Consider the following 27,617-nt stretch of genomic DNA (forward strand, 5'->3'; position numbering starts at 1 on the left):
GTTTTTATATTGATCAAATTGTTTTTCAGTAGAGTCACTGAAAGAACAGGTCAGAATGAAAAACACTCCAAATTTACAGACAAAATATTGCTAATCAATTAAGATACTTTTCAAAACTACATGACAACACAAAACCCTTGGTTGCTCCAGACGGAACGTGAGTTATAGAGATGCCGGGCAGCCCGGCCATCAGACTCCCTCCCTGCTTGGTTTCCCAGGCTGAGGTCAGAGTCTTTGCCAAGGTCTGAGGGACCAGCTCTTGGAGACAAGTTCCAGAAACATGATACATCTCTCTCCAGTAGCTTACTGGAGGTTTTGGTTTAGGATTAACCTTGACTCTCTGGAACAGACTCCCAGAATGGCAGATGTTGAAAACAACCAGAGCTTGTCCCCTCGAGCCCAAACTCCCCCTTTTACTTAGAAGGAAAGTGAGGGCTGAGGGCGACACATCTTGTCTAAGTCTAATCTAGACCCACATCCTGCCTCTGCCCACCCTTTCCCATCGACGCTGTCTCTTCGTTGCCTCCGGTTCTATGATAACTTCTACGAGGAACAAAAAACATCAACCAGCAACTTTGCAGCAACAGCATCTATGCTAATCTCAAAGCAAACTGAAGTATAAGTTACTGGGGTAGGAACTAAAGACCAGCCCAGGTTTGTGATCCAACCCTCCCCGCTCCTCCCCCAATCAAATTGAGTTGGATCTCTTGTTCTGGAAACTCAAAACACCTAGTGCAGGCTCTATGGAGTGACACCAGGAAGGATCTCCCATTTTATGTCTGCACATCGACGAGTCTAATTATATCTTCCGAGAGTGCCAGAACACAGCATGTAAATGTCTTCTCCATTCATACCCCAATTTCCCAGGCAAAATGTTTATCCTGATTTTGATGACGTTCTTCACTTAGGGCTAAAACGGGCTTCTTAGGTATAATTGCTTAAGTGTATAAGGTGATGAAGCAGGAATCTTGAACTCCACAAATTAATTGGTAGCATCTGTAGTATCTACTTGCACATTTTATTCCTTTCGATAACTCTCTTGTCTTGTTCTTCCCCAGGATTTCATGGATTTTGTTCCTGGTAACATCTGCTGAGTCTGAACTACTGGTCCGCACAGTGGCAGAAAAAGGCTGGTTGCAACCTTCGGTAAACTTTTTGGAAATTGATGTAAAATAATGGCAGCATTTCCTCAACCATATGAAACAATTTGTTTCTTAAAAAAATAATAAAACGTAATAAATCTCCAAACTCATTTAGACTTCACAAGCTTTTTACACACAGGGTGAGGATGCCTTTTTATCAAATGGCGATGATTTGCTCAATATCCTGATGGCATTTAAATTTACTTCAGCTTTCCCTCTTTTTTGGTGCCTGGCTGATCGAATGTTCTGAGTCCAGAAGTACTTGTATGATACTCCTTTGTGCCCTTGGTTCTCTTGAGAAGAAAAGCGATTTTCTCTTACAAAAACCCAGCTGATTCTACTTCTGTTTCATGGATTTGGGGGCTAGTCACTGATAAATTAACTTTTCAAAGTAATTCATCCAGAGCAGTGTCAGATTCCAGCTGATGAAAATTTTAATAGCATCATCTTATTCAATCCTCATATTCAACCCAAAGTCCTCAGTATTATTTATTTCTCCTATTTTACAGATGAGAAAATGGAGGTAAAGCTCATAAGTGACTAGGCCTAGGGCTAGCTGTTGAGTGGAATCAGAAACCAAATCCTGTACCCCTTAGCTCCAAACTCTGCTGCTACACTCTGCTAGCCTGGCATTACGCTGACAAGGATGGGGCTTCGGTGTCTCCTGTTGCACAGTATGGCTCATGACACGGCACAGCACCTTCCTCCACCCTGGTCATTTAACAGTAAAACATCGGTGGGGAAAAGATGTAAAGAAGGCGGTAAATATGCTCGGTCTGGAGACAACCTTTAGAAACCTGGCCCCTACAGTAAAGGTCTTTACCCAGTTTATGACCAGGAAACGACTCAACTAGTTCAGTTTGCTAAACATCAAAACGGCCTCATTTCAGTGCACTATAACATGAAACCATCCTTTTTCTATAAATCCCGTTAAGAAATTGGACACTTAGCTGTTTCTTCTGGATACATAAAACCACTATTTCAAAATACCACTTTAGATTGTTTACGTAATTTATTTTCCTTAAATAATAATTTGCTACAATCCTGTCACAAATTTTTAAAAAAATTAACATAGTATTAACAAAGGCAGAATTCTTTAGGACAATCAAAATCATGGTGTACTTAGAATAAATTAACATCAAATTGTGTTTATATTCAGATAGTCTGATCCTCTCCTTTGAAATGAAACGAAGACCATTGTAACTAAGAGTGAATGCACACATTTGTTCTTCTATACAGAGACTCATTCTTTATATAAACTCAACTGTAATTTGAATCAAGTTAGGAATCCCGAGAAACACTCACCCGTGGGAGCACACACAACACACAGACACACACACACCTCCACAGGCAACCCTCTAGAAGCTGGGTTTCCCATGGCTCAACGACTATATCTTTTCTCAGAAGGGCCAAAGATTCTGAATATTTAGGAGATATCCCATCTCCCCTCAGGAAAATTGTAATGTTTCAAGTGTAATAGCTCGAAGTAGCAGCAATCTATGTCTTAGATTCAGTAGTGGATGATTCCAGTCCTGGGTGCTGAGTGTACAGCAAGAGGAAAGCAGAGGCAAGAGGCACCTGCTCCAAAAACGAACACGTGGGACAACACTGGGAGTCCTTGTTCTCAGAGTCTCAACTGAAAACTCACTCGAAACCTGCACTGCCCGGTTCAGGCACTGGTGTGAACCTGAGGAGGGTCACTAATGCAGGGAGAAGGCAGGGCATTTGGACACGATTCTCAGAAACATGAATATTGGAAATGGCAGGGAGATGGGACCAAGGAAGGGAGGGCAGAAAAGGCACCGCTTGCCCCTCGGCCTGACACCCCACCCCTCTGCCGTTCAGTACATTCACGGGGTTTCTCATTAGCATCAGGGCAGGTGAACACTGACTGTTCCAGCTCCACCCAGACACAAGGAAAGCTCAGCCCTTAGTCCTATACATATATACACACAACTCATCCAAGCAACTCTGAACAGCCACACCATCTCGTTTCTGGGAGGTCAACAGGGCTGCTGGCGTCCCCTCTCAATTGCCCAAGGATGGTTTACAGGAATATGGAGACGGAGAAGGAGGGAGGCATTAGGACAGGCCCCAAACTGAGATTCCCTTCTGCTTATTTCTCTCTGGAGGAGGTGCAGGCCTAAATGATGCTATAACTGCATGCGTTATCTACACAGTTCCTATGTACACGATACCTTTTTCTTTTAATAGAAATTTAAAGTGCCTGGGTTCAAATATGCTCATTCCTTTCCCACAGCCTACAAATTCCTCTTGCAGCTTCCAGAGAGAAGGAGGACGCCCTTGGGAAAGAGGAATGAACGTCTTCACAGTCATCTTAACTGGGATCCAGCATTTGGACTAAGCCTTCTTCATAAACACGAAGAATCGCTTCACACACAAACTTGTACTGGCTCTGGAAAGGAACAGAAAGCTGTCAAGCTGGCTAGCAGCTCCACAAATGCTGCATCAGACCACAGACACAGTTATTCTTTCACCTCACTCATAAGCACCCTGAGCTCCAGCTCTGGCCGAGCCAGGCCCTGGGCTAAATCAGGGACATGGTGTGGAGAAGACACACCTACCTGTGAGCTCACCACGTGATGAGGGCTGGGCACCGTGGCATGGAAACACGGCAGAGGGAGGGACCGGCAGTCTTGGGGAGTCAGGGAGGGACACAGGTTGCTGCAGGGCGGCCGTTCCAATGTACACACCAGTGTACGTTGAAATGAAAGGGTGGTCCGTTCAGAGGAGCATAGCCAGGGCTCACGCTCCCGGCCCAGGACAGCTGGTGGTAGCGGGGCTGGTAGGAAGGTGGCACGGGTGGGCTGGGACCTGGCTGCAGAAGGCCTTGCACTGAGATAAGGAGTCTGGATTTTGTCTTCCAAAGGAAAGCCACTGAAAGCTGCTCTACAGGGTAAGCTTCTTTATATTAACAAACACCTAAGAGACTTATTTGAGTGATGTGTTCTGGGTGACAAGAAAGCATTCAGACTGAGCTGCACCAGCCAGGAAAATGTGCCCAGAAGATGCACTTTAAACATTCTTTAACTAGCAATGAGGTCTTCCATACCACAAAACAGGGCAGAGAACCTGATTTTTTTTTTTTTCTTAACCAGGTTTCCTGGGTGCACATGAATTTAAAACAAGAGCTCACGGTCATTAGAGAAATCTTATGAGCTTGGTCCATGAGTCCGTGAGGACACAGAGCTGAGGGCAAGTCCCACTCCCTTCTTTGCTAACTTCTCCTCATCCATTGGGGGGTATGGCCTTGGAGGCCATTCCTCCAGAAAGCCTTGACTTTCCAAAGTCAGCTTTTGATACTCTCCCTGAGTTCTTAGACTCCCTTTGGACTTCGCCCACTGCTGCTGAGATTTATAGTCAAGTGCTCCAGTTCTACTAGATATAAGCTCAAGTCTCTCCTGCTCGTGCAATTATCTGTTGAACGGATGAATGAATGAATATGGGATAGTCCTTATTTTGCAGATGGGGAAACTGAGGCTTAGAGAAAGGCTAAGGCACTATTCAAAGGTTGCCCAGTATGTGGGGGAGTGTGAATCATGAACTTTCCATGCCACCCCACTGCCCCTGTTGTAGCTCTGGGGGAAGCCATAATATTTCCTCTTGTGGACACGTGCAGTGCCAGGTACCCAGGCGTGACGTGGGAGAGAGCCCAGAAGAGGAGAGAGTAGGGCCATGTGAGACATCTGCTGAGCCAAAAGGCTCACCCAGGAACAGGTGGGTGGGGTGAAACCCTCAGGTGACCTTGCTTACTTCTGATGGACAGACACATGATGGGTCAGTGGCTCGACAATGCAGAGTGCAACCGGGGCTGCTCCCTGGCCAAGCGGCTGGCAGGAAACAAACCGCGAGGCAGCAGAAGTGGAGGGTAGCGAGGGGCAGAGCTCGGATGGGGTGGGTGTTGGAACTGCTCAGCCCCTGACAAGCTCTGTGACCATGGGCAAGTGACTCGGTCCCTTGGAGCCTTGGTCTCTCGACCTGCAAAAGCCCTTCGTGCAGGCCTGGCCATCGTTAGTATTTTTATTACTGGATTTCTACTCACTGACGTCTGCACCATCATGGCACGCTGGTCTCGCATTTTCCGAACAATATCCAGTGGGTAAACGGGCAGGTTCCTCTCGATCAGGCACATGGATGTTTCCATGGTGACCAACACACCAGTTCGACCGATCCCAGCACTGGGGGGAAAGGAGCAGAGATGGGATTTGCTCAGACAGCATTTCTGCACAGCCCAGCTCAGCTCCTTGCCAGTTCCCACGTTTACTCAGAGGGAGCTTTCCTCCTCTGACCTTCAAAGAACACAAAACACACGCTCAAGGTGTGCTCTTGAACAGACTGGGGGCTTAAAAACCAACGGGGAGAAACCCACCTTTCCGTGCAAACTCCGCCCCCCATCTTATGCGCATCTACTGTGAAGTCAGTCAGCTGGGAACAGAGGGAAAGATGAGGGAGGGAGTTCGTTCTCCAGTTCTGCGCTGCAACCACAAGCCTGTCCAAATCTTTTGACATTGTGAAGAAAGAAAGCAAATAGAGCTTTGTAAAAAGCATTATCTAGTCTTGTGGGATTTAGGTGGGCTTGATGCCTGCCAACTTTCTCCAGGCCTTTCCCAAGGAGTATGAGTATTAAAAAAAATAAAGCCAACAAGCCACAGTACCTGCAGTGGACTAGGACGGGTTCACCTTCCACTCTCAGGGACCTCACATAGTTTACAAATTCCAGAAAGTCCGAGGAGTCATCGGGAACGCCGTGGTCTGGCCATGCCACGTACTGGAGATGCGTCACGGTGTGCTCCTCTCCGGTCTGCGAAGAGACAGAGTGGCCTGGCTGAGTTACCTGGATGGTGGGCAGGTGGACAGGAGGACCCTGGCCCTGCTCTGGCCTCCAGCCAGGGAGCTCCTGTCTCAGGACACTCTTCTGCCACTGGGTACCACCCTGCCATGGCCACTGCCAACTCCTGCCCACCCGCCTTCCATACGTTCCCAAACACCCACTCTCGAGGGTTCCGCTGGGCCCACCTCCTGCCCTATGTCTCCTCCACCACTTCTGCCCACAGTGATCTCTTCCCGTTTGCTCCTATAGTACTTACGATTAGGGCCACCCACGTTGGCTCTTTTTTTTTATGGTCAAAATACACATAACAAGAAGTTTACCATGTTAAACATTATGTGCAATTCTTTCCAGAACCTTTTCATCTCCCCAAACTGAAACACTGTGCCTGTTCAACACTAACTTCACTCCCCAGCCATGCAGCCCTGGCAACCACCATCCTCCTTTCCGTCTCTGCGAACTGACTTCTCCAGGTACCTCACATACGAGAAGTCCCACAGTATTTGACCTTTTGGGTCTGGCTTCTTCCACTCAGCGTAATGTCTTCGAGGTTCAACCATGCGGTAGCATGTGTCAGAACTTCCTTCTTTGTAAAGGGGGACTAGGATTCCACTGTATGAATACACCACATTCTGTTTATCCATTTATCTGTCAGTGGACACTTGGGCTGTTTCCACCTGAAATATGCTGCTGTGGACAAGGGTGCTGGCTCTTTTCCAGGCTGTCGGTACATCTACTGAAATGCCCACCAGGTGACAACACAGACTGACCTAGAAGTAGGGCGCTAACCGGGTCCACGGTGGATGCTGATTCAGCACCTGCCTCTAACCCGTGCCCTCTCCTGGACCACTCGCCGCCCATGCAATGCTCACCTCGGTGTTCGTGACCAGCATTTCCCGGAACACATAAGCGATAGTGCAGTCCTCTGACTGACAGCGGATGTGAAAGCTGCCGTGTTCCATGACCTCGGGAGGATAGGGCCAGTACTGGTGGCATTTGGTCTGCAAGGGAACCAGCGGGTAGGGGTTAGGTTCGGCTGTGCAGCGGTCCTCGTGGCGGTTAACTGGGCAGACGGGATGGATGTTTGGCCAGAGCCCTCTCACTCGCACCAGGTACTCAGAGCTGCTGGGAGAAGAGAGATGCAGGCGAGGCCACTCTTGTGCTGTGTCTGTTTTCTGAGGGTGGGCGGGGAACCTCCCTTCCTCCTCTGGGGAGCTGGGGAGGGGTGGGGAGGTCAACCCGCCAGGGGCCAGGCCACAGCTCTCACTCCAGCTGGAGCTGGAATTTGAGCACACAGACTTTTCTTCTTCATCACCAGGGTCCAACTGCTGGAGAAACAGGAGAGCTTCCGACATGGGGCCTCCACTTAGGAGCGACCTCTACCCGACACCCCCATCCCTTGGCCACTTCTCTGCTCTCAACACCCCTTTCTACCTCATCCCTCCTTCGACGTCCACTCCTCACCCCCTTGAGGTGGAACTCCTCAAGGCATAGCCGCTAAGAGCACACATCTGGGAGCCAGACCAATGTCTGCTACGATCATTTTCTCCTCCACGGTGAGCCCTATGACCTTGAACCTGCTACTACTTAAGCTCTCTGATTTTCACATTCTTCACCTGAAAGACAGGCCAGCACCTGCTTCCCAGAGGGTGACAGAGGCTGGAGAGGATGGTGTGCAGTGCCAGGCTCACTGCGGGGGGGCAGGTCAGCGGTGACGGTGGCCGTTCTCACCACTGCTGCCGCAGGCCCCACCAGTGCTTTCGTATACGACTCCTACGGAGCTGACACGCGCCCGACAGCAGAGGAGGAAACCCGGGCTGAGCAGGATTAAGTGGGCTGCCCCAGGTCCAGGGCTGCTATGGCTCCCCACGGCCCCTCCCGTTTTCTCTTCCCCCTTCCAAATCCTGAAACCTGTTCCCTAGCAGTCTCACTCCTGCCTCTGGCCTCGAAGCGAAGCTCAGGGCCAAGCTGCCTATCCCATCACAGATCCATCAAGTCAAATTCTGACTTGTTCAAAAAAAATTTTCTCTCCAAGCCTACAGCTACATCAACTTGGGTAAAAATTACATTTACTTACAGCTGAGAGGGGGTATAAACCAAAAGATGCACGTAATTTAAAAGAGCTTTTCTATTCGTATTTTCAAACATCACAGTGAATATGTGAAATTAAAGCATGCTGCTGAAAAGGCGGCGTTAAGAGTTTACTCGTAAACCTTAAACCTGGATATTTGGGTTAGTGGCTGCTTCCCAGCTTCTCCAAGACACGAAGGACTGCTGTCCATAGAAGCCGAGGCAGAGCCAACACCCAGCAGGCCTGCATCTGCTTCCTCATCTGTGGGGGTGTAGCTGTCTGCTGCAGGCTCCCAAGAGTCCTGCCCACAGGGCAGCTGATGGCAAGCTTCGCTCTGAAGCGACGAGCCCGTGCAGGGCTGAGCCACAAATACCTCTATTTCCAGAGACTCCCAGTGAATCTGACCAGAATTGGACTCTCTTTACTCCTTGATCAAATTTAGATTTTAGGTCTACTTGGACCTCTAAGCACTGGGGATGTAGGGGACAGAACAAGAAGTTTGTGCACATCCTGGGTTTCCCTCCTGGTTGATAAGTTCCACTAACTTGCGATCCTGGGCAAGGTACTTCGCTTCTCTGAACCTCAGTTTTGGCCGTGCTGTGCGGCTGGCAGGATCTTAGTTCCCTGACCAGGGATTGAACCCAGACCCCCTGCAGTGGAAGCTCGGAGCCCTAACCACTGCACTGCCAGGGGATTCCCTAATGCCTATTATCTTTTGATCAGTATATGCTAAGCACTAAATGGTGCTTTTTATGGACATTATTTTATCTGGGTCTCCAAACAATCTTATGAGGTAGATACCGTCATGGTCTCTGTTTTGCATAAGAGTAAACTGAGGCTCAGAGAGTGAATCCACTCGTGTCAGATCCTACATAAAGGAAATGGAGCGTATATAGATGTAAAAAATAATTTTTCCCCTCAAAGAAACATTCTTGATGGGAGGGGAAGGAGAAGACCCTTTCAATAGAAAGACTATATACCTCTATACCTCTGTTTCCTCTTGGAGGAAACACATGGACCTGAAGGGAGAACACAATGGAAAACGTTTTAGGTCGGAATGAAAAGCGGGAGAAATGAAAGCTATTCTGTGGCAGGAGCGCCCCACTGACCACTGGCCTCTAGGCAAGGCTCCCAGAACCTACAGACGTGAGCACAGCACAGAGCGGCGACGGGGACCCTGCCAGCTATACGCCTGTGGGGAGGCTCACTCCGCAAAATGCAGAATATGGGAGAAAGCAAACGGGACATGCCGAGAACTTCATCTCTCAGAACAAGTAGGGGACAGAGCTGCTGGCCTGGAGTGACTGACTCCTAATCAGGAGGAACTCAGGGGGGTGGCGAGGACCAGATAAGGGACCTCAGGATAAAGGGCTCAGGTCACCTGAGCGCTTGTAACAGGAGAGGGAGGAAACGCGTAGCCTGGATTTGAGAACAGGTTTCCAACCACTGACAAACAACAGAGGTAAGTTCCCAGCGCCAGAGATTACGAAGGGAATGCTCTGACTCGTGGGAGATGGGAATCTCTAACCTGATGGAACCAGCCGGAAGGGGTTCCATTAGGAAGAAAGGGCTGGGAAACCAACCAACCCACCAGGTTACATGGAGACCTTGGAGGAGCTCAGGTTCAGAGCGGACTCCAATCAGGACGAAACAGGAGGGGCAGGACCTACAAGGGCAGCCGGTGGAAGTGAGGCCTCCTGGATGGAAGAAAGGGCCTTTTCTCCTGAGCTGGAACAGGCAGAATGAGGGGAGGAAGGGACTGCCATCGGGGCAGGTGTCTGTCACTAACCACACCTGCTGGCGCTCTCTTTTCTCCAAGGAGAACAATGACCTTGCAGCTGGGAAGGGCCGAGCCAACTTTGAAGGGGAAGGAGCAGCCCAACACAGGTGAGCAGAGCTCCTGGCTGCCCCATGGGTTCAGGTGTTGGCTCGTAGGAGTTGCAGCACCACTGAAAGACCTCATGAGCTCGGAGAGTAGCACCTCCATGGACAGTTTCTGAGAAAACCTGGAGTATCCAGGTTCTCCAAAGTCACAGAACAGGCAGGCAAACAGGGCACAGTTTCATATGGGGAGATTCTGGAGACAACAAGGCCGATGTCTTGTCATCTATAACATACCACAACAGCCCAGATCAAGGCCTGCAAAGTGTGGGATTTGGTAGGAGGCTAGGAGGAGATGGGGTCTGTATTAAACGGCATAGAACCACACGGTGGGAAAGTGGTTTTTTCCATGTATGCCGTAGAGAGTTTCTCAGTTGGAGTCTAGGATAGCTTTAACATTATCTCCCTAGTACTTTAACTCTCTTTTTAGGAGTCAGCACATGAGCCTGTGGGCAAGCACGTCTTGGGTTCACAGCCTGGAAGGCAAGAAAATTTATTTAGACTTTAAACACAGTGTCTTGTGGTTTTTGCATTTTTACACATATCTTCTTTATATGGCAAGTGATACTGGGCTTCCATTTAAGATATATCTTTCCAAGGAAATTTTTTAAAGCAAGAAAAGGTGAGCCAATTTGAAGAAGAAGAATAAATAATACTACAGTAATAGTACAGTCCCGGCAACAATTAAGGTGTACCCAAACTACTATTACTGCTAGCTAGCATCTGTATAATATTTACTGTGTGCCAAGCACTGTTCCAAGAAAGCTGCCTGTATTAACTCATTCAGTTACTCCACAAATCGACGATCAGTGTCATTATTATTCCGTTTTACGGAGAGGTTGTGCAGGTTTCCTAAGCCACACAGGTAGGAAGTAACCGAGCAGGGATTTGAATTCAAGAAGCATGGCCCTAGCATCTGCCCTCTTACCCAGGACACCACGGAACAAGATGAGTGCAGGCGCTCCAGAAAAAGAGAGAGGACAGGATAGGACTGTGAGCCAGCTGGAGTTCCCTAAGTTCAAAAAAGGTCCCAGTAATTTCACTGCCTTTCCAAAACAAGATTAGAAGATCACACATGCATACAAAAACAGAACATAAACAAAAATTAAAAATAGGCAAAAACAAGATTTCCAGACAAGGAGATCAGGTGATGCCATAGACCTGCTGCCTTGTGATTTCAGCAAAGCTTCTGAGAGTTCTCACGGTAACCAGGTAGGCAAGACGGAGAGATGGCCAGGGCTGGAAGCAGAGCTGAGAGAATGAGCAACTGCTTCCCGAAGAGTGCCCTCAACGTCTCTGACTCACAGTATTCTAGAAGGAGCTTTCTACTGCTTCTTGAGGGCCTTTACATTTTTAAATGGTGACTTATGTGAAGAGAAGAGATTCTGGTCGAGACTGTGAGTGACAAGAAGCTAAGAGTGAGAGCCAGCACAGAGAATGACAGATGGAAAGCCCAAGGAGCCCAAGTGCACGCAAAAGGCCAGATCTGATGGCTCATCCTCCCAGGGATGATAATCACGGCTACACAGACACATAATAGCTAATGTTTGCTGGACACCTGCGACAGGCAGCTCTCTAAGCTTTTCATATATATTGTCTTAGTCTTCACAAACCCTCCAAGGTGGCACTACTATCTGAAGTTTATATTCAGGGAAGCTGAGGGTCAGGGAGGTTAAATAACTTGCTCAAGAAGAACGTGCTCTGAACCCAGATCGTCTGGCTCCAGAGCCCCACCAGCGTGCTGCATGTAGGTTTCAGGAGTCAAATGCTTGAGTACAAAATGGGGAAACTGGCTAACAGCACCACTGAGACAAAGACCAGACAATTTTTGCTGACCACCACCTTAATGGAAGTCGAGGATTATTTTCACATATCTGGAAGGGCATTGCATAGAAGAGAAGGGTAACTTATTACTGAGTCTGCCAGGTAAGAGAAGCAGGTGGGGTGGTGGTTCAAAGTGATGTGGATTTCAGCGTGTTGTAAAGAGGGATTTTAAAAAAAATCAGAGCCGAACACTCATGGATGGACCCTGGAAGTGTTTTAGCCAAGGTGGGGAGCCATCTGCCTGGGACAACCTGTGTGAAAGCCCTCTGCAATCTACAGGTCTCTCTAGAAATAGTAGGAATACTTATTTTGCTGTTTTGGGTGAGAGGGTAGCCTGATCTCCTCAAACATACTATCCATTCTAATCCTGTATTGTGACTTTCAGCACAGCTCAATTTGGCATTCTGAAATTCAAAATTCATTCAAAATAGGTGGTTCAAAATTAATCTATGTTTGATTCTGGAATGTGTTTCTGGATAAACGTTTCATAATGAAGATACCCAGATGCAGGCAGAAGTTAGAGAACTCATGCTACACAGTATCCCTTGCACACTGACTTCTGTTATATAATCAGCGATCTGTTCCTATGGAAAATGCACGTCAGGCTGAGCACAGCATGGTGCCCATCACTCTCCCTTCTTACCTCTTTTTTGCATCAGGTTTTGCTGCAACACAAGCAGAGGTTGACAGAGGTAATTTCTTCTACTTTTTATGGCCATTGTGAACCTGGCACTCATATTGCTCTTCTCAGGACCAGCACTTGTCCTGGGTGGGTAAGGCCACAGCTAAAACAGGGGTTCTGGGACAGGTAAGGCAAGGTGAAGAGCCTTCCTGCTTGTTATAATGGATCGGAGGCAGGAATGGGAGGGGCTGTCTGATCACTCCTTAGCTTGGAAAGGCCAGGGAGTGGGCAGGAAGAGTGCTGAGCTTCCAGTCACTGCAGGTGTCCATCAGTAGCTTTGTACAGGAGATTTATGGGTCACATAGGGGCTGGACCGGGTGACATTTCATTAAGACCTTTTCCAGCTCTGAAATTCACGTTCTGCAGAGCACAGTGTGACACGCACACTTCTGAATTGGAAATCAAGCCACTTACCCGCCCTCGCTCTGTTAGAGTGGTCAACATGACGATGAGTGACAACTTCTGATCCCAGACTACCTGCCAAAATTGTGCACAGGTATGTGGCAGGGGTCCCTGAGCGGCAATGTACTTGTTCACAAGGTTAGCAGCAGGAACTTCCATCTGGCAAGAGATTGTTAAGGCATTAGAACCTGTTACTGCCACAAGGTGGACAGGGAACTGGATCTTACATTCTTTTAGTTAGTGACTGTCATCACACCAGAATAACATCTCTATCAATTTTCGGCCAATAAGAATAATCAAAGAAAAAGCTACTCTCAAAAATGCTTCAGGGCTTCCCTGATGGCGCAGTGGTTGAGAGTCTGCCTGCCGATACAGGGGACACGGGTTCGTGCCCCGGTCTGGGAAGATCCCACGTGCCGCGGAGCAGCTGGGCCCGTGAGCCATGGCCGCTGAACCTGCGCATCCGGAGCCTGTGCTCCACAACGGAAGAGGCCACAGCAGTGAGAGGCCCGCGTACCGCAAAAAAAAAATGCTTCAAAGGGACTTCCCTGGCGGTTCAGTGGTTAAGACTTCACACTTCCACTGCAGGGTGCGCAGGTTCGACCCCTGGTCTGGGAACTAAGATCCCACAAGCCATGCAGCCAAAAAAAAAAAAAAAAAAGCTTCAAAGGTATTTAACAATAATACTAGCATTAGATATTTAAGATAAAACTATATGATAGTCAATAGGCGATAATCAGAAGTGGACCTACGAGATGGAAAAGAGTTTAAATGACCTTCACCGCTGTATCCTAAATATAATCAACATTGGGTAACTGCATTTTCAGCAACGCATGCCAATCCTCACACTCACATCTTTCCCTATGCAGGGTTTTCTATCAAAATATTTATTTTCTTTGAAGCATAAGCCATACAGGCTTATGCCACCAACTGTTGTTCCACTTGCTTTCTGCATGGCTGCCAATGTTTGTGCCACTGAGTTGATCAGTCTCCCTCCCAGCCCCAGCTTTACTGAGGTATAACTGACAAATAAAAATGGTATATATTTAAGGTGTACAACATGATGGTTTGACATATGTATACACTGTGAAGTGGTTCCTAGAGTCAAGTTCATGAACACATCACCTCACATAGTTACCATCTGAGTTGATTAATGCTGGATGTCAAAATGTTTTCAACTGTCCTCAGTGTCCTCTCCCACCCTGCTCTCCTTTTACTTCTAAACTAAGTCTTTTCTATGAAAGAACACTCAGAACTGGCTGAGCTTTGGAATGGCACTGTGATTCACCCATTCTTAGATGGGAAAAGTAAATGGAGGTGCCTAACTCATGGTTTGGTTGGTGCTTGGGTTAAGGGCTTCCTCAGCCCTGGTCTCAGCCAGTCCCCACCCCAGGACTGCATGGTCTTAGCAGCCCCACCATTTCTGATGCTCTGCTTGCAGGACACTAGGAATGTTGAAGTGAGGGTCAATGAATCCCACAGATGCTTTTGAATAAGTGGAATCACTGATCAGACCCATTCTTGCTGGTAGTTCTTGATATCATGCTATAACCTGAGAACTTGAAAAGTCATCTGTTCATTTAGATCAGAGGTTGGTAAGCTATGGGCTGAAGGCCAAATTTAACTGCCACTTTGCAAGCCTAAGGTGTTTTTTTGTGTTTTCACATGGTTGCATTTTAGACGGCTATATAAGTACCTAATTAATATCCTCAACTTTGTCTCTTGGCTTGCAGAGACCAAAATACTTATTGTCTGGCCCTCTACAGAAGAAGTGTGCTGACCCCTGGTTTAGATAAAGAAACTGAGGTTCAGAGAGGCTAAGTTGCCCAAGACGCATTTTCAGAGTGAAATGAATGTTTTCCCCACAACGTGTGAAATCTTTTACCTTTTATTTTTGGGTTATATGCCCAGAGGTGGTTTTATGTTTCTTATTTTTAGGCAGGATGTAAGGACATGGGGGAAAAACACAGAAAGTTACAAACATACCAATGGCCAAAACAACAGAACACCTAAATGTCTGCAGTTGAGGACAGAAGGCATGTGGATGATGGAGTCAGAGACACAGAATCCCAGTTTTTGTCTCACCTTCCGTTAGCTTTGTGACTTTTCAAATTATTAAATGTTTCTGAACCTTAGTTTCATCCTCTGTAAAATGAGACTATTTTGCCTTCCCTCAATGGCTGCTGTGGTGACGAAATGAGGGAGTGAATGGGAAAGCACTTTGCCAACTGCAAAGCACCTCACACACCACTGTCATGCTTGTTGCAGTGATTAATGTGCTTTTTCTCATGATCCAGATTTTTAACTTACGTTCACGTAACTTGCATTAATATAATCTTCGTTTCTCTGCAATAATACCCGGGTGGTGTCATCTGTGGGGAGAGCAAGACATTTACTGATTATTCCTAGTGTTATTTTTATCACACCGAGTAAACAAGAGTTCAGTTCCCAGCCCCATCTGCAGCTCTCGCCTCATTAGCATAAACACTATTTCCCAACTGTTCAGAGTTTGAAATGGCTGCAGTAAAGACGGTGGTGTTTACAGACACACTGAAAATCGTTCCAGAATACCAGACAATCTGTTTTAAAAAGGGAAACATTATCTCAGTGTGCGTGTGGCGGCGGGGAGGAGGTATTCACGCTGGATACTCACAAGGCAGTACATCTTTATATCGGTTTTTGTCCAAATTTTGAGGCAGCTTTGCAAATGTGATGGCCAAACCGGGCTTCTTTCTGTAGAGTTGCTAAATGACAAATAGAGAAGTAAAAAAACAAAAAAAACATTGCAAAAAACAGCTATGGAGAGTGTGGAAACATACTTCATCAGTAAAGTTTACCAGTCACAGCACCAAAATCTTAACATTTAACAGTGATTTCATATATTAAGAGAAAAATCTTCCCAATAAGAAATTCTACAATCCCATGAGAAACTGACTAAATTCTTCAATAATTTTTTTTTTAACATGACGATCTTTGAGGAAAAGTCATAAGAAGGGGTGTGAGTCACAGATTAATGAATCACGGTAAGTAAAACCTCATTTTTATGACAATTATTTGACAAGAGCTAAAAGCAAGTAGAGAAAAAGAAAGAATTCTGACTAAAAATTAAATGGAAATCATTTACATTAGTCTAAAAACACTTCCCTCTAATTTAATGGAGTGAACCATATTCTTTGCTAAGAACAAGAGCATTTCATTTCATTCATTTCAGAAGTATACTTCCACAGTAAAAACATTCATTCCAATACATAGTAAACTTCATTTAAACATTCATTTAAAGAGGTATTTCCCTATACGTGCAATCATTAGTAATTCAGTTAAAACCATCTTTGCATATTTACAAGCACATATTAGACACATCCGTACTGAACCTGATGTGATGCTGACAACAGCTCTGTGAGAGGTATTAATAGTATTCTTATTTTGTAAGTGAGAGGCAGAGATTAAATGCTTTGCTCAAGATTAAAACCAGAGGCTGAACTCAGATCTGACGGCAATGCTTGAGTATTTTTCTTTGAAGTGACATTTTATTGAGGTATGACTGACATGTAAAAAGTGGTATATAGTTAACGTACAACTCGACGAGTTTGGGGATAAGTATACGCTCATAAAACCATCACCACCATAAAGGTGTAAGATACATCCATCCCCTCTCAAAGTTTCCCCTTGCCCTTTTGAGTTTTCTTTTCTATACAACTGTGTCCCCCACTTCAAACTAGAGTGTGAAACACTATTCACCAGTGGTTTTTAGTTAACTTTATGGGAATTTAAAAACAACTTGTTTTTCAGTGTTGGAAGTGATTTTTTTTTTTTTGCAGAAAATTTAAGAAATTCAGACTAATATAAAGAAAAAAGTTACCAGTAATTTCACAACCCTGAGATGACCTTTTTTTTAAAATTTTTATTTATTTATTTTGACTGCATTGGGTCTTCGTTGCTGCGGGTGGGCTTTCTCTAGTTGCGGCGAGTGGGGGCTACTCTTTGTTGCAGTGAGCGGGCTTCTTATTGCTGTGGCTTCTCTTGTTGCGGAGCATGGGCCCTAGGCGCACAGGCTTCAGTAGTTGCAGCACGTGGGCTCAGTAGTTGTGGCTTGTGGGCTCTAGAGCGCAGGCTCAGCAGTTGTGGCGCATGGGGTTAGTTGCTCCACGGCATGTCAGATCTTTCAAGACCAGGGCTAAAACCCATGTCCCCTGCATTGGCAGGCAGATTCTTAACCACTGCATCACCAGGGAAGTCCTGAGATGACCTTCTTCATCTATCTTCTCCAGCTTTTTATTAGCACTTTCCATATTATGTTCTATAGAACCCAAGTATTCTGAAAGAAGCTACTAGGTATTGCTTAGAAAAAGTTTCAAGGTCAAGGAAATTTGGGAAATACTACAAGTCACCTTATGTTCTATGAGTCTCTAAGACGACAGGTCCTGGAGTGCATAACCTTATTAAATTCTGATTAGCTAAGCATTTCTCAAGCTAATTTGGCCATGGAGGATCTCATGTCTCACAAGACGTGTCCTGGGAAATACCACTATAATTTTGAAGGCTGTTTTCCCCACTTATTATATAGTGTCTAGTTCCCTGTGCCATTTAAATACTCGAAGTATTCTCTATACACATGATTTTTACTGGCTCAATAATCTATAAGGTTTTCATAGTTTAACTTTTATGCTATTTCTTTTTTTTTTTTTTTTTTTTTCTTTTTGCGGTATGCGGGCCTCTCACTGTTGTGGCCTCCCCCGTTGCGGAGCACAGGCTCCGGACGCGCAGGCCCAGCGGCCATGGCTCACGGGCCCAGCCGCTCCGCGGCATATGGGATCCTCCCAGACCGGGGCACGAACCCGTATCCCCTGCATCGGCAGGCGGACTCTTAACCACTGCGCCACCAGGGAGGCCCTATGCTATTTCTTGATTAGACTGTTTTTAATTTTTTAGTATTATAAACTCCCAGGAACAGAATTACTGCATTAAATCATATTTTTGAGGACTTTGATACACACAAACACACACACACACACACAAAATGGAGTTGCCCTCCAGGGGTGTATGAGAGTGGTTAGTCCACCAAATTGCGGCCAGTATCATCAACTAAAATGTGTTTGCAATTTGAATAGGGAGGTGGAACAATGTCTTTCCCTGTATATTTTTGCAAATTGTATTTCTTGCTTTATAAACCAGCTTCTGTTGGTCTGTTTTTTCTCTTATTAGTTCTTTTATTAAACAAATTGCACAGAAATCACCAGGAGAGAATTAGCATAGACATTTTTGGTAATGATAATTATGTTATGTCTCATACATTTTCCAAATGTTCAGAATTTCCAACCTTTCCCTAAGCTCAGCTATTAATCATCTTTACAATTTCAGTTCATAACAATCAAGTAGCCACTAAGCAACTTCTTAAAGGTCTGTGAGCTTTAATGAACTCTCTGGGCTCCTTCTTAAAATAAATTCATGATTTATTAGAAGTTTTGGTTTGATTCTGGGAGGAGAAGAATATCTGAGTCAGTCAAATTCCCCTAAATGAAAATTTGGTTCTAACTGACTAACTGCATAGAAGTGAAATCCAATTGAGTGAATATAACCAGTAAAGCTAACCTGGAGGTAAAAAGTTTTTCTTTTCCAAATAACAAAAGCGTAGGGCCTCCCTGGTGCTGCAGTGGTTGAGAATCTGCCTGCCAACGCAGGGGCCACGAGTTCGAGCCCTGGTCTCGGAAGATCCCGCATGCCGCAGAGCAACTAGGCCCGCGAGCCACAACTACTGAGCCTGCGCTCTAGAGCCCAGGAGCCACAGCTACTGAGCCCATGTGCTGTAACTACTGAAGCCCGCACGCCTAGAGCCTGAGCTCTGCAACAAGAGAAGCCACCGCAATGAGAAGCCTGCACACCGCAACGAAGACCCAATGCACCAAAAAAAAAACCAACACCAAAAGTGTAAATGTAATCAACTTGAGATGGTCTAGTGGAAGAGCACAGATCTAGCAAAAGGCTTTAATCACAACAAGGATATGAATGTATCTCAGCAGTAATGATCTGTTGATGGGATTGTAAAGTATTAAAAATAAAATACAAAATAAAGTACTACAGCACTGTCTTCAAATTTTTAAATATGCACACCCTGGGCTTTATCTGACAGAAATACACAAAGATACATATCGAAGAAATTTATTGGCAGCAGAATATTTTCTTTAGCAGAAAACTGGAAACAGCCTGAATACTTCCCAACAGGGAAAAGTGTTGACTTAAATTCTGATATAGTTATATCACAAAATTATGTGCAATACAGAGAATAAGATAGACTAAGAGTACAGATTCCACTCATCTATTTAAGTGAAAAATGCAAGTTACAGAATAATACAGTGGTGATCCCATTTCTACACATAACAGCATACACACAATGTGTATATAACATATCTGTGTGCACTTATGTATGTGCGTGTATAAAATATATTTGCAAGATCATTGGAACAAGTATGCAAGGATACACACCAAATTGTTATCTGTAAATTACAACAGAGAGAGAAGCTAAAGGAGAGGGGGGTCAGAAGACAATTAATTTTACTTTGGCTATTTCTGAATTACTTGAATTGTTACAATGTGAATTTTTAAAAATTCAAATGACTGGGGACTTCCCTGGTGGCACAGTGGTTAAGAATCCGCCTGCCAATGCAGGGGACACGGGTTCTAGCACTGGTTGTGGCCTCTCCCGTTGCGGAGCACAGGCTCCGGACGTGCAGGCTCAGCGGCCATGGCTCACGGACCTAGCCGCTCCGCAGCATATGGGATCTTCCCGGACCAGGGCACGAACCCGTGTCCGCATTGGCAGGCGGACTCTGTATTTCTTTTTCTCACTTCAGTCATTTGAATTTTTTAATATAAATTTATTATTAGTTTTATTAAAATCTTAATTTTTATGTCCTCATGTGCTTTGTTCTCATTGTATCAGAGTGTAGTTCTAAGCAGCTGTGAAAGTAAGGGTGAATTATAAGAAGATCAGCTGGGAGGGTTTGCTATGGAACAACCGTATTTAAATTGCAGCATCAATATCACCGGCTCTGGCCTCCAAAGACAAAAGCTGAACAGTGGGAGCTGGAGTTGACCAGCACAGTTCGGGGATGGATAAGACATACAGTTTTCCAGTTTAAACATTCCCCCTTTGAAAAAATCATCTAAAAGTAGAGAGGGGGCATCAAGAGATGACTCTGATCGCCTCAGACTTTTGGCCCAACCAGAGATGTGAAACCTGCTCACATCCCTCAGATAAAGGCTTTGGACACCCAATTGGCTCCAACCAGTGGATGCTGGCAAGGGCTGGCACAGTGGAAGCAAGCACCCCATCAACTGTACAACCAGATGAAGGGGGAATTCTCACTGGAGTTCTTGAAGACTGAGAACCCAAGAAGGGGGAAGAAAAAAGGAAAAGACAAAAAAAAAAAAAAAAAAAGGAGGGACTGGAAGGGACAATGAGTAAGGAGAGCAAATAGTAGAAACGGACTCCCTCTCATGCCCTTGGCAATGACCCAGCGTCTAGTGCAGGGCAACAACGTTCAAAACAGCTATTTACTGTGCTTTCTGTATCAAGCACTGAACTGTGGTCTCTATGAAGGCAGGTGTCTTGTTTGTTCTGTTCACCACCATAAACCCTAGGCCAGCATTGTGTCTGGTACATAGTAGGTGCTCAATAAAATGTTTAGAGTCAAGGAATAATGGGATCTGCTGCTTTGGACAAAGGGTACAAAGCACTTGAGTAAAGCAGGACGAGAGGTGACATGGAGGCATGTAACTAAGCTAAGGGTAGCCTGTTTTTCATGAAGGCCTCGAGAGGTTGTCCTCCACTTTGCAGACGTAAGAACAACTTACTGCTCACGGACAGCTCGTGCACACTGGGGAGTTCCACTTTCCCTTGTACCTGACCCAGTCAGGGAGCAAGGACACTGCTGACGGGGTACTCAGAGTTTCTCCCTACCTTCCTGTAAAGGTTTGCTGAAAGGAACTGACACTGTTGCTGGCAATTTGGGGACTTTCAATAGTGCTACTTTCAATCACAGTACCAAATGCAGATCCCAGTGCTGGCATACTCAAGTATTCTTGCAGCGTCCCTTTCACAGATAAATACTTGACAATGAGGTGGGGTGGCAATTCCTTTAAATTGGTCCCCGGCACTTGAAATGTAAAGGCCACTCACGTGGTCATTCCAAAGCCTGCAGTTCGCTCCCTGTATTCCAAGTGTTATACTTGATACTGTCTGCCTTTCTTTTTTTTTTTTTTTTTTTTCTCTTTTTGCGGTATGCGGGCCTCTCACTGTCGTGGCCTCTCCCGTTGCGGAGCACAGGCTCCGGACGCGCAGGCCCAGCGGCCATGGCTCACGGGCCCAGCCGCTCCGCGGCATATGGGATCCTCCCAGATCGGGGCACGAACCCACATCCCCTGCATCGGCAGGCGGACTCTCAACCACTGCGCCACCAGGGAGGCCCTCTGTCTGCCTTTCTTAAAAGAAAAAAAAAAATTTGAAAAATAAAAAAAAAAAAAAGCTTTTAGTATGAGCTCTAATCTTGAAGGTACACCTACATGTGTAAGCCTTCAGCTGCCTTTGTCCTTCCAAATCAACTTTTTTTTTTTTTTTTTTGCGGTACGCGGGCGTCTCACTGTTGTGGTCTCTCCCGTTGCGGAGCACAGGCTCCGGATGTGCAGGCTCAGCGGCCATGGCTCACGGGCCCAGCCGCTCTGCGGCATGTGGGATCTTCCCGGACCGGGGCACAAACCTGTGTCCCCTGCATTGGCAGGCAGACTCTCAACCACTGCGCCACCAGGGAAGCCCCCAAATCAACTTTTATAATGATCACAGCAACCAGTAAGTCACCTGTTTTGACAGGAATGGATGTTTTTTACAATGGATGGTGTAGGAGTGGGTTCGGGAGAAACAGTGGTCAGAAGAGAGAAAAAGATGGCTTCTGGTTTTGGCAAAGAGGGAAGATGCTGAGGTGGGAGGGGCGGGGGTATCCGAGTTTGACGTGACCTTTGGTGGAGCCTTGTAGCCACTGCTCTAACTCATCAGTCCTGAGAGGTGGGAGGATAAATGTTTCTCATTTTCTATCAACTGCATTCCACAAGTCTCCAAAGAGCTTGCAAGGCCATTGGATGAGGATGAGCACAAGATGCCTTTGCTTGCTGGGAAACCAGTTCTCAAAGGACAGTTAGCATCATCACTTAGCTTTTATCCAGCACTGTCTATACCAAATGCACACCCTTTCCCTTGCCTGAACAGAAAGCTCAACTCAGGGAAAAAGCATGAAGTGAGCCACAAATTACTCTCAGGGAGGAATGACCCTGGGGCTGAGTCAACGAGTTCTTTAGAGGAGGAGAGCATCCTGGAGGTGGTAATGGACTTGGAGCCTTGTGAACCCCAAGTCTGGGCGCCTTTATACGAGAGACAGAGGAACGCCCTACCTTGCCTGAACACAGTATTTAGGCAGTTCGAGGCTGGTCACAAATGCTGGCAAACTGCTCACATTGAGTAGCTCACACTGTGTAGCTCCTGGAGGGAAGGGCTCATATCAGAGTTTGAGTGAAGATCTGGGTCATACCTGGTGAGTTCTGACAATGGGCTTTTCAACATAGATTCTAATCCCAGCTCTGTCTCCGACCAGCTGGGTGACACTGGGCAAGTTCCGTAGCCTCTGAGCCTTGTTCTCTCCACTTAGAAAGGAGTGATCCAAATAATTCTGGCTATATCTGTCTCACGGAATTGCTGTGAGAGTCAACTGAGACAACATATGTGAGACACACTTGGTAGACTCCAAAGTGCTACAGAAATGCTAATTATTAAGCGTGATTTTATTACAGCTGGGACCAAACGCTTTCTGGAACACATTTGTAATTGTTTCTGAAAGCCATGGGAGGGACAGGGGAATTTCATTAATGAAGAAAATGCTTCAAAGCAAGCTTTGCTGAAAACCAGCTTGTCATCGCAAGAGGGATTCCATCCACTGCCCAGCTACCCCAGGACAGGCGCTTTGTGCTGCGGCGTGGGTGGCATGGGCACCTGCTAGGAACCAGCCCCCACTTCCTGCTCCCGTTCAGAGCACAGCCTCTGACAGCCAAGCCGCCCACCTGCTGACGGCACTGGAGGAGAAGCAGGTGGGGAACCAGAATAGCCGAGACTCTGGGAGTCAGACAGTGCTGGGTTCCACGCCTTGTGTGGACTGGGCAGGTTCTTTAGACTCCTCTATTTATAAATGATAATAGTTGTTGCTTTTTGCACCTTGACTGTGCGTCAGACAACGCATTAAGTATTTATCTCATCTAACTCTTACCACCAGCCCACAAAATACCCAATTTACAGATGGGGAAGTAGAGGCTACAGAGGTTAAGGGATGTGCCTGAGGTCACACAGGAAATGAGTGGTAGAGTCAGGATTTGAAGCCTGCTTGGCTCCACGTGGCTAGACAGTATCTCAGATCTTTTCTAGCTCTGATGTCATGCTATTCTAACAACTCCCACATAGAAACAGCACGTTGTTGTTACCTATATAATTACACAAAGGTTCTACAGCTGTTAAGAGAACAAGATCCATGAGTTAAGCCTGCCTGGTTTCCAATCAGGCTGTACCATTTACTGTGAGATAACCTCTCCAAGACTCTGATCCAGCCCTACAGCAGGCTGCTGTGAGAATGCTGTGAGACGATGACTACAAAGCCCTTGGCACATAGTAAGTGCGCATTAGAGGTTTCCCTTTGTCTTCCTTTAGGATTCCCCTTCTCTAGCAGCTATGTGAGACAACCTCTCCCACCTCTAGCAGTGGTTGTTAAATTGTGTTCCACAGTCTAGGGGTCCTTGGGGGGCAGTGTGGAGACTGAAAGGCAGGGCTCCATGGATCCCGCCAGCTCCGTCACAGAGCAGATCTGCTGTTATCTGTTCTGAATTTTGGAATTCCGTAAAAATTTATTTATTTAAAAAGAAGGTTTTTCAACTTCATTTCTAGGAAATGTTTAAACTAAATGAAGGAAATGTGTACGTACTAAAATTTAACCCTAAAAATTCTATGTTCTCCATATCTTATTTCTTCTGTAGTCCAACCATAAGCTCTAAAGGCAGGACTTAGGGTGGACAGCAGCGGGACAATGGTTCTGGTACGATCTTTACTCTCCCATCCGCAGGATCAGCTTGTGCATTAAAACCTCCTGGTGATTTTGTTATGAAGCAATATCCAGGCCCCCTCCCAGTGTGGCTGATTCAGTAGCTAAGGGCTGGGCCCGTTTAAACAAGCTCCTCAGGTGATATCCATACAGATGGTCAGGGTGTCACCCTTTGAGAAATACTACTTAAAAACACAGGGGGACGAGTGGGTACTTTTTCCTAAAGCATTTTTTATCTTCCTAATGAATTTCAATGAACATTGTTCAAGGAAAACCTGATAGGGGATTCCCATATGTAAAACATGAAAGTGGAGGGGATTTTCTGGAGCACCGGTCAAGACCAGGCACCGACTTTTTCCTCACCGAGAGCCCACAGCGCCTCCTTGTGGACAATCTTATCAAAGAGACCAGGTTCGTCTTGGGTGAAGGGCTTCCATCACCTGGAGACATCTCCCAGGACTCCTTGAGCGCCGCTCACCCCCGGGAGGCCCGTTTCCCTACCTGACACCCTCTGAGCTTAGTCTGCATTAGGGTCCAGGAGGCTGTGACCCCCCTGGAATACCCTCCCCTCCACACTTAATCCCATCCACCCTCTATTAACACTACATCTCACCCCAGAGGACCTCCCGGAATCCTCTCACCTCCAGTCCCTACAGAACATACAGTCTGTGGAATGAAATCTCACCCTATCTTGGTCTTTAGCTGTTTCTGGGACTCGTGATACATTCCCACAAATATACCAAAATTAGACCGTAAGCTCCTTGGGGTCAGAAATCCCCCTTCTCCTTCCCTCACTGTGTTCCTGATCTAGCATTTGGCACATGGTGAATACCCAATACTTGTTGAATGAAAGAACAAATGACTCCACAGTGCTGTTCCCCTCTGACTTTCCCTTCCAACTCCCTCCAAAAAGAATAAAACTGATATATTCTAGCTTTTAAGTGTTCCTTGTTTCAATTATTTTGGAGAGTGTTTAAAAATAATTGAGTTTTAGTGTATAAAATGTTTGTCTCGGGGCTTCCCTGGTGGCGCAGTGGTTGAGAGTCCACCTGCCGATGCAGGGGACACGGGTTCGTGCCCCGGTCCGGTCCGGGAGGATCCCACATGCCGCGGAGCGGATGGGCCCGTGAGCCATGGCTGCTAAGCCTGCGCATCCGGAGCCTGTGCTCCGCAACGGGAGAGACCACAGCAGTGAGAGGCCCGCGTACCGCAAAAAAAAAAAAAAAAAAAAAAAAAAATGTGGAAGACAAACATTGTGTTTTCATTCTGTTAGTGATCAGTAAAGCTGACTTGAAAACAGTCTCCTTGGGTCCTACTTTGTTTTGTAAAGTCTCTGCGTGTGCTTTTGTCAACAGTCTCAATCCCATGAGCAGAGGTCGCTCCTGGGGAGGGAAGACGTGGTCTGACGTTGGTTTCGTGTCCACACGGTTCTGGGGGACGTGGGAAGCCCAGCCCCTGTGCCCTCATGAGGCCCAGCTCCTCCATCATCCCTCTGCACCCACCCGCGCTGCCTCTCCACTACCTTCGACTGCCCAGTGTTCTGAGCTTTTGTGTTGGCAGCTAAATATGCTCAGAGTCCCACCTCCTCGATTTCTGACGTTTCTCCGTGACTACTGATCGTTACTAGAACGGGGGGCAAGCGATGGGCCATGGTCCCCAGCCCGCTTTCTCCCTGAGGTCATGAGTCCCTCCATGAGCACAGCTGCCTGGTGACTTAGATGACCTGGCAGCAGCTGAGCAGCCCACCGAGGCACTGGGGGTCTCTTACCTCAAACTGGATCAGCACCGTCCCGCTTTCGAGGCCCTTCTTTAGCTGTTCCATGGATCCCTCCAGCGTATCCCCACCCTCCGGACACACGGGGAAAATGGCCTCTGGGAAAAGCTGGTTCAGTTCATCTTCAGATTTGATATCAGCAAACGAGTGGACAGCTGTAGCGGACAAGAAGGAGCTTGTCTGGCTTGTGCAGCCACGTGCTGGGTGATGGGATTCCTCCCCCCAAATTACACTTATGACACCTGAATGCAGATGGTTTAAAACATCTAATTAAATGATTAAGCACATGGTAATCATTTTCACCAAAGATACAACTTCTCGTTGAATGATTCAATATGTACTAATTATACAAAATGACATACTAACCTTGCTGGTGAGTTTTAAATGACGGTGTTTAGTGCTCAACAGGCTTTTGCCAAAGGTAAGAGAAAGAGAAAGGACGTTTTTAAAGAAAACAGATTTTCTCCCTTTGCTCTCTGTGACCTGGTTATTCTTCTACCCCTGCTCTTCCTTCCTTCTCCGGTCCCTTTCATTTGCTCCCTTAAAATAGGCATTTTCGGGCTTCCCTGGTGGCGCAGTGGTTGAGAGTCCGCCTGACGATGCAGGGGTCACGGGTTCGTGCCCCGGTGCGGGAAGATCCCACATGCCGCGGAGCGGCTGAGCCCGTGAGCCATGGCCGCTGAGCCTGCACGTCCAGAGCCTGTGCTCCGCAATGGGAGAGGCCACAGCAGTGAGAGGCTGGCGTACCGCAAAAAAAAAACCCAGGCATTTTCCCAGGAAACTGGTGTGGGGTCTGGCCCTCTCTCCACACCACCACCGCCCCGCAGAGCTCAGTCAGTCCGTCTCTAACTCGAGGCCATTGTTAGGTGGGAGGCTCCCAAGTAAACATCTCTAGTCTCCTCTGTGCTTCCTCTTTGGAAATCTCCCTTCACATCAGACTCAATAGGGGTAAAAACAAAGAGAGGACCCCCTCTCCCCAACCATGCACAATACTTCCCAGCCTCATGTGCCTCTTTCTGTCTAGTCACTTCAAACTTTGGGATCGTCTCTGAATGTTCCCTTTCTACCCAGAAAGAGAAGTCACTTCCCTTACCCAAGAGCCTTCATGACTCCCCACTGCCTTCAAGATAACAGGAAAGGAGAAAGAAAGGAACAACTTTTGTGTTTTCCACATAGTTGAACTGAATCCTCACAACTCTGAACCAGCGGTCTTTATTCCCATTTTACAGATGAGGAAACTGATTCACAGGGCAAAAGAGTTGTCCAAAGTGACCCAGCCCGTCAGGGTGGGACACAGGAATTCAGTCCACATGTTTGACGCTAAAGACCACATTCTTTCCACTGACCACAGAAGCTCAGATCTGCTGCTTATTTTCATGATTTTTGTCATATCTGCTATTTCCTGTTACTATTTTTCTTTTAATCAACTCATTTTTTACTTGAATGTTTATTTTAAAAATGAACTTACCATTACAGTTATAGAAAATCAGTGGCATTGCTCTTTAAGCTCGAATAGTCTACGAACATCTGTTTCCCTCACCTCAAACAGGAGCCAGCCCTTTGCCGTGGGTTGGTGGAGGACCCCCTCCCTCCCTGGCCTGGCCGGAATGCTCTTGTTCCAGCCCCTCGTATTGGCCAGCATGTCACACGGCACTTCATGTGATGGAGAGGCCTGCTCCCAATCGCTGGATTCCTTCCTCCTCTATTATCACGTGGCCTTACCAGACACACGGCAACTTACTTAACCTCTCTGTGACTGGCTTCCTCATGTGGGGATAAGAATACCAACCTTATGAGAACATTATAAGAGTTGAAGAGGATAATTACGCAAAGCCATTAACACAGTGCAGGCACTTCGCTGGTGCT

The 27,617-nt window shown here is 46.6% G+C and overlaps 1 protein-coding gene across 6 annotated transcripts in view; it reads right to left on the reverse strand.

The window, feature by feature from the left end:
• Positions 1-2,219: 2,219 nt before the first annotated feature.
• PTPN3 (protein tyrosine phosphatase non-receptor type 3) overlaps positions 2,220-27,617 on the reverse strand; it is a 109,564-nt gene continuing 84,166 nt past the window's right edge. For all 6 annotated transcript variants that reach the window (XM_060101254.1, XM_060101253.1, XM_060101252.1 and 3 more), the window contains 8 exons: positions 25,746-25,906; positions 15,505-15,595; positions 15,162-15,223; positions 12,864-13,010; positions 6,864-6,992; positions 5,819-5,964; positions 5,206-5,341; positions 2,220-3,558 (listed from right to left, as the gene is read on the reverse strand). In XM_060101254.1, the coding sequence (XP_059957237.1) occupies positions 3,481-3,558; positions 5,206-5,341; positions 5,819-5,964; positions 6,864-6,992; positions 12,864-13,010; positions 15,162-15,223; positions 15,505-15,595; positions 25,746-25,906 (950 nt within the window). In that variant the 3' untranslated portion in view covers positions 2,220-3,480. The remainder of the gene's footprint in view (positions 3,559-5,205; positions 5,342-5,818; positions 5,965-6,863; positions 6,993-12,863; positions 13,011-15,161; positions 15,224-15,504; positions 15,596-25,745; positions 25,907-27,617) is intronic.

Source organism: Mesoplodon densirostris, chromosome 6 (genome assembly GCF_025265405.1).
Source record: "Mesoplodon densirostris isolate mMesDen1 chromosome 6, mMesDen1 primary haplotype, whole genome shotgun sequence".
Taxonomy (NCBI): Eukaryota; Metazoa; Chordata; class Mammalia; order Artiodactyla; family Ziphiidae; genus Mesoplodon; species Mesoplodon densirostris.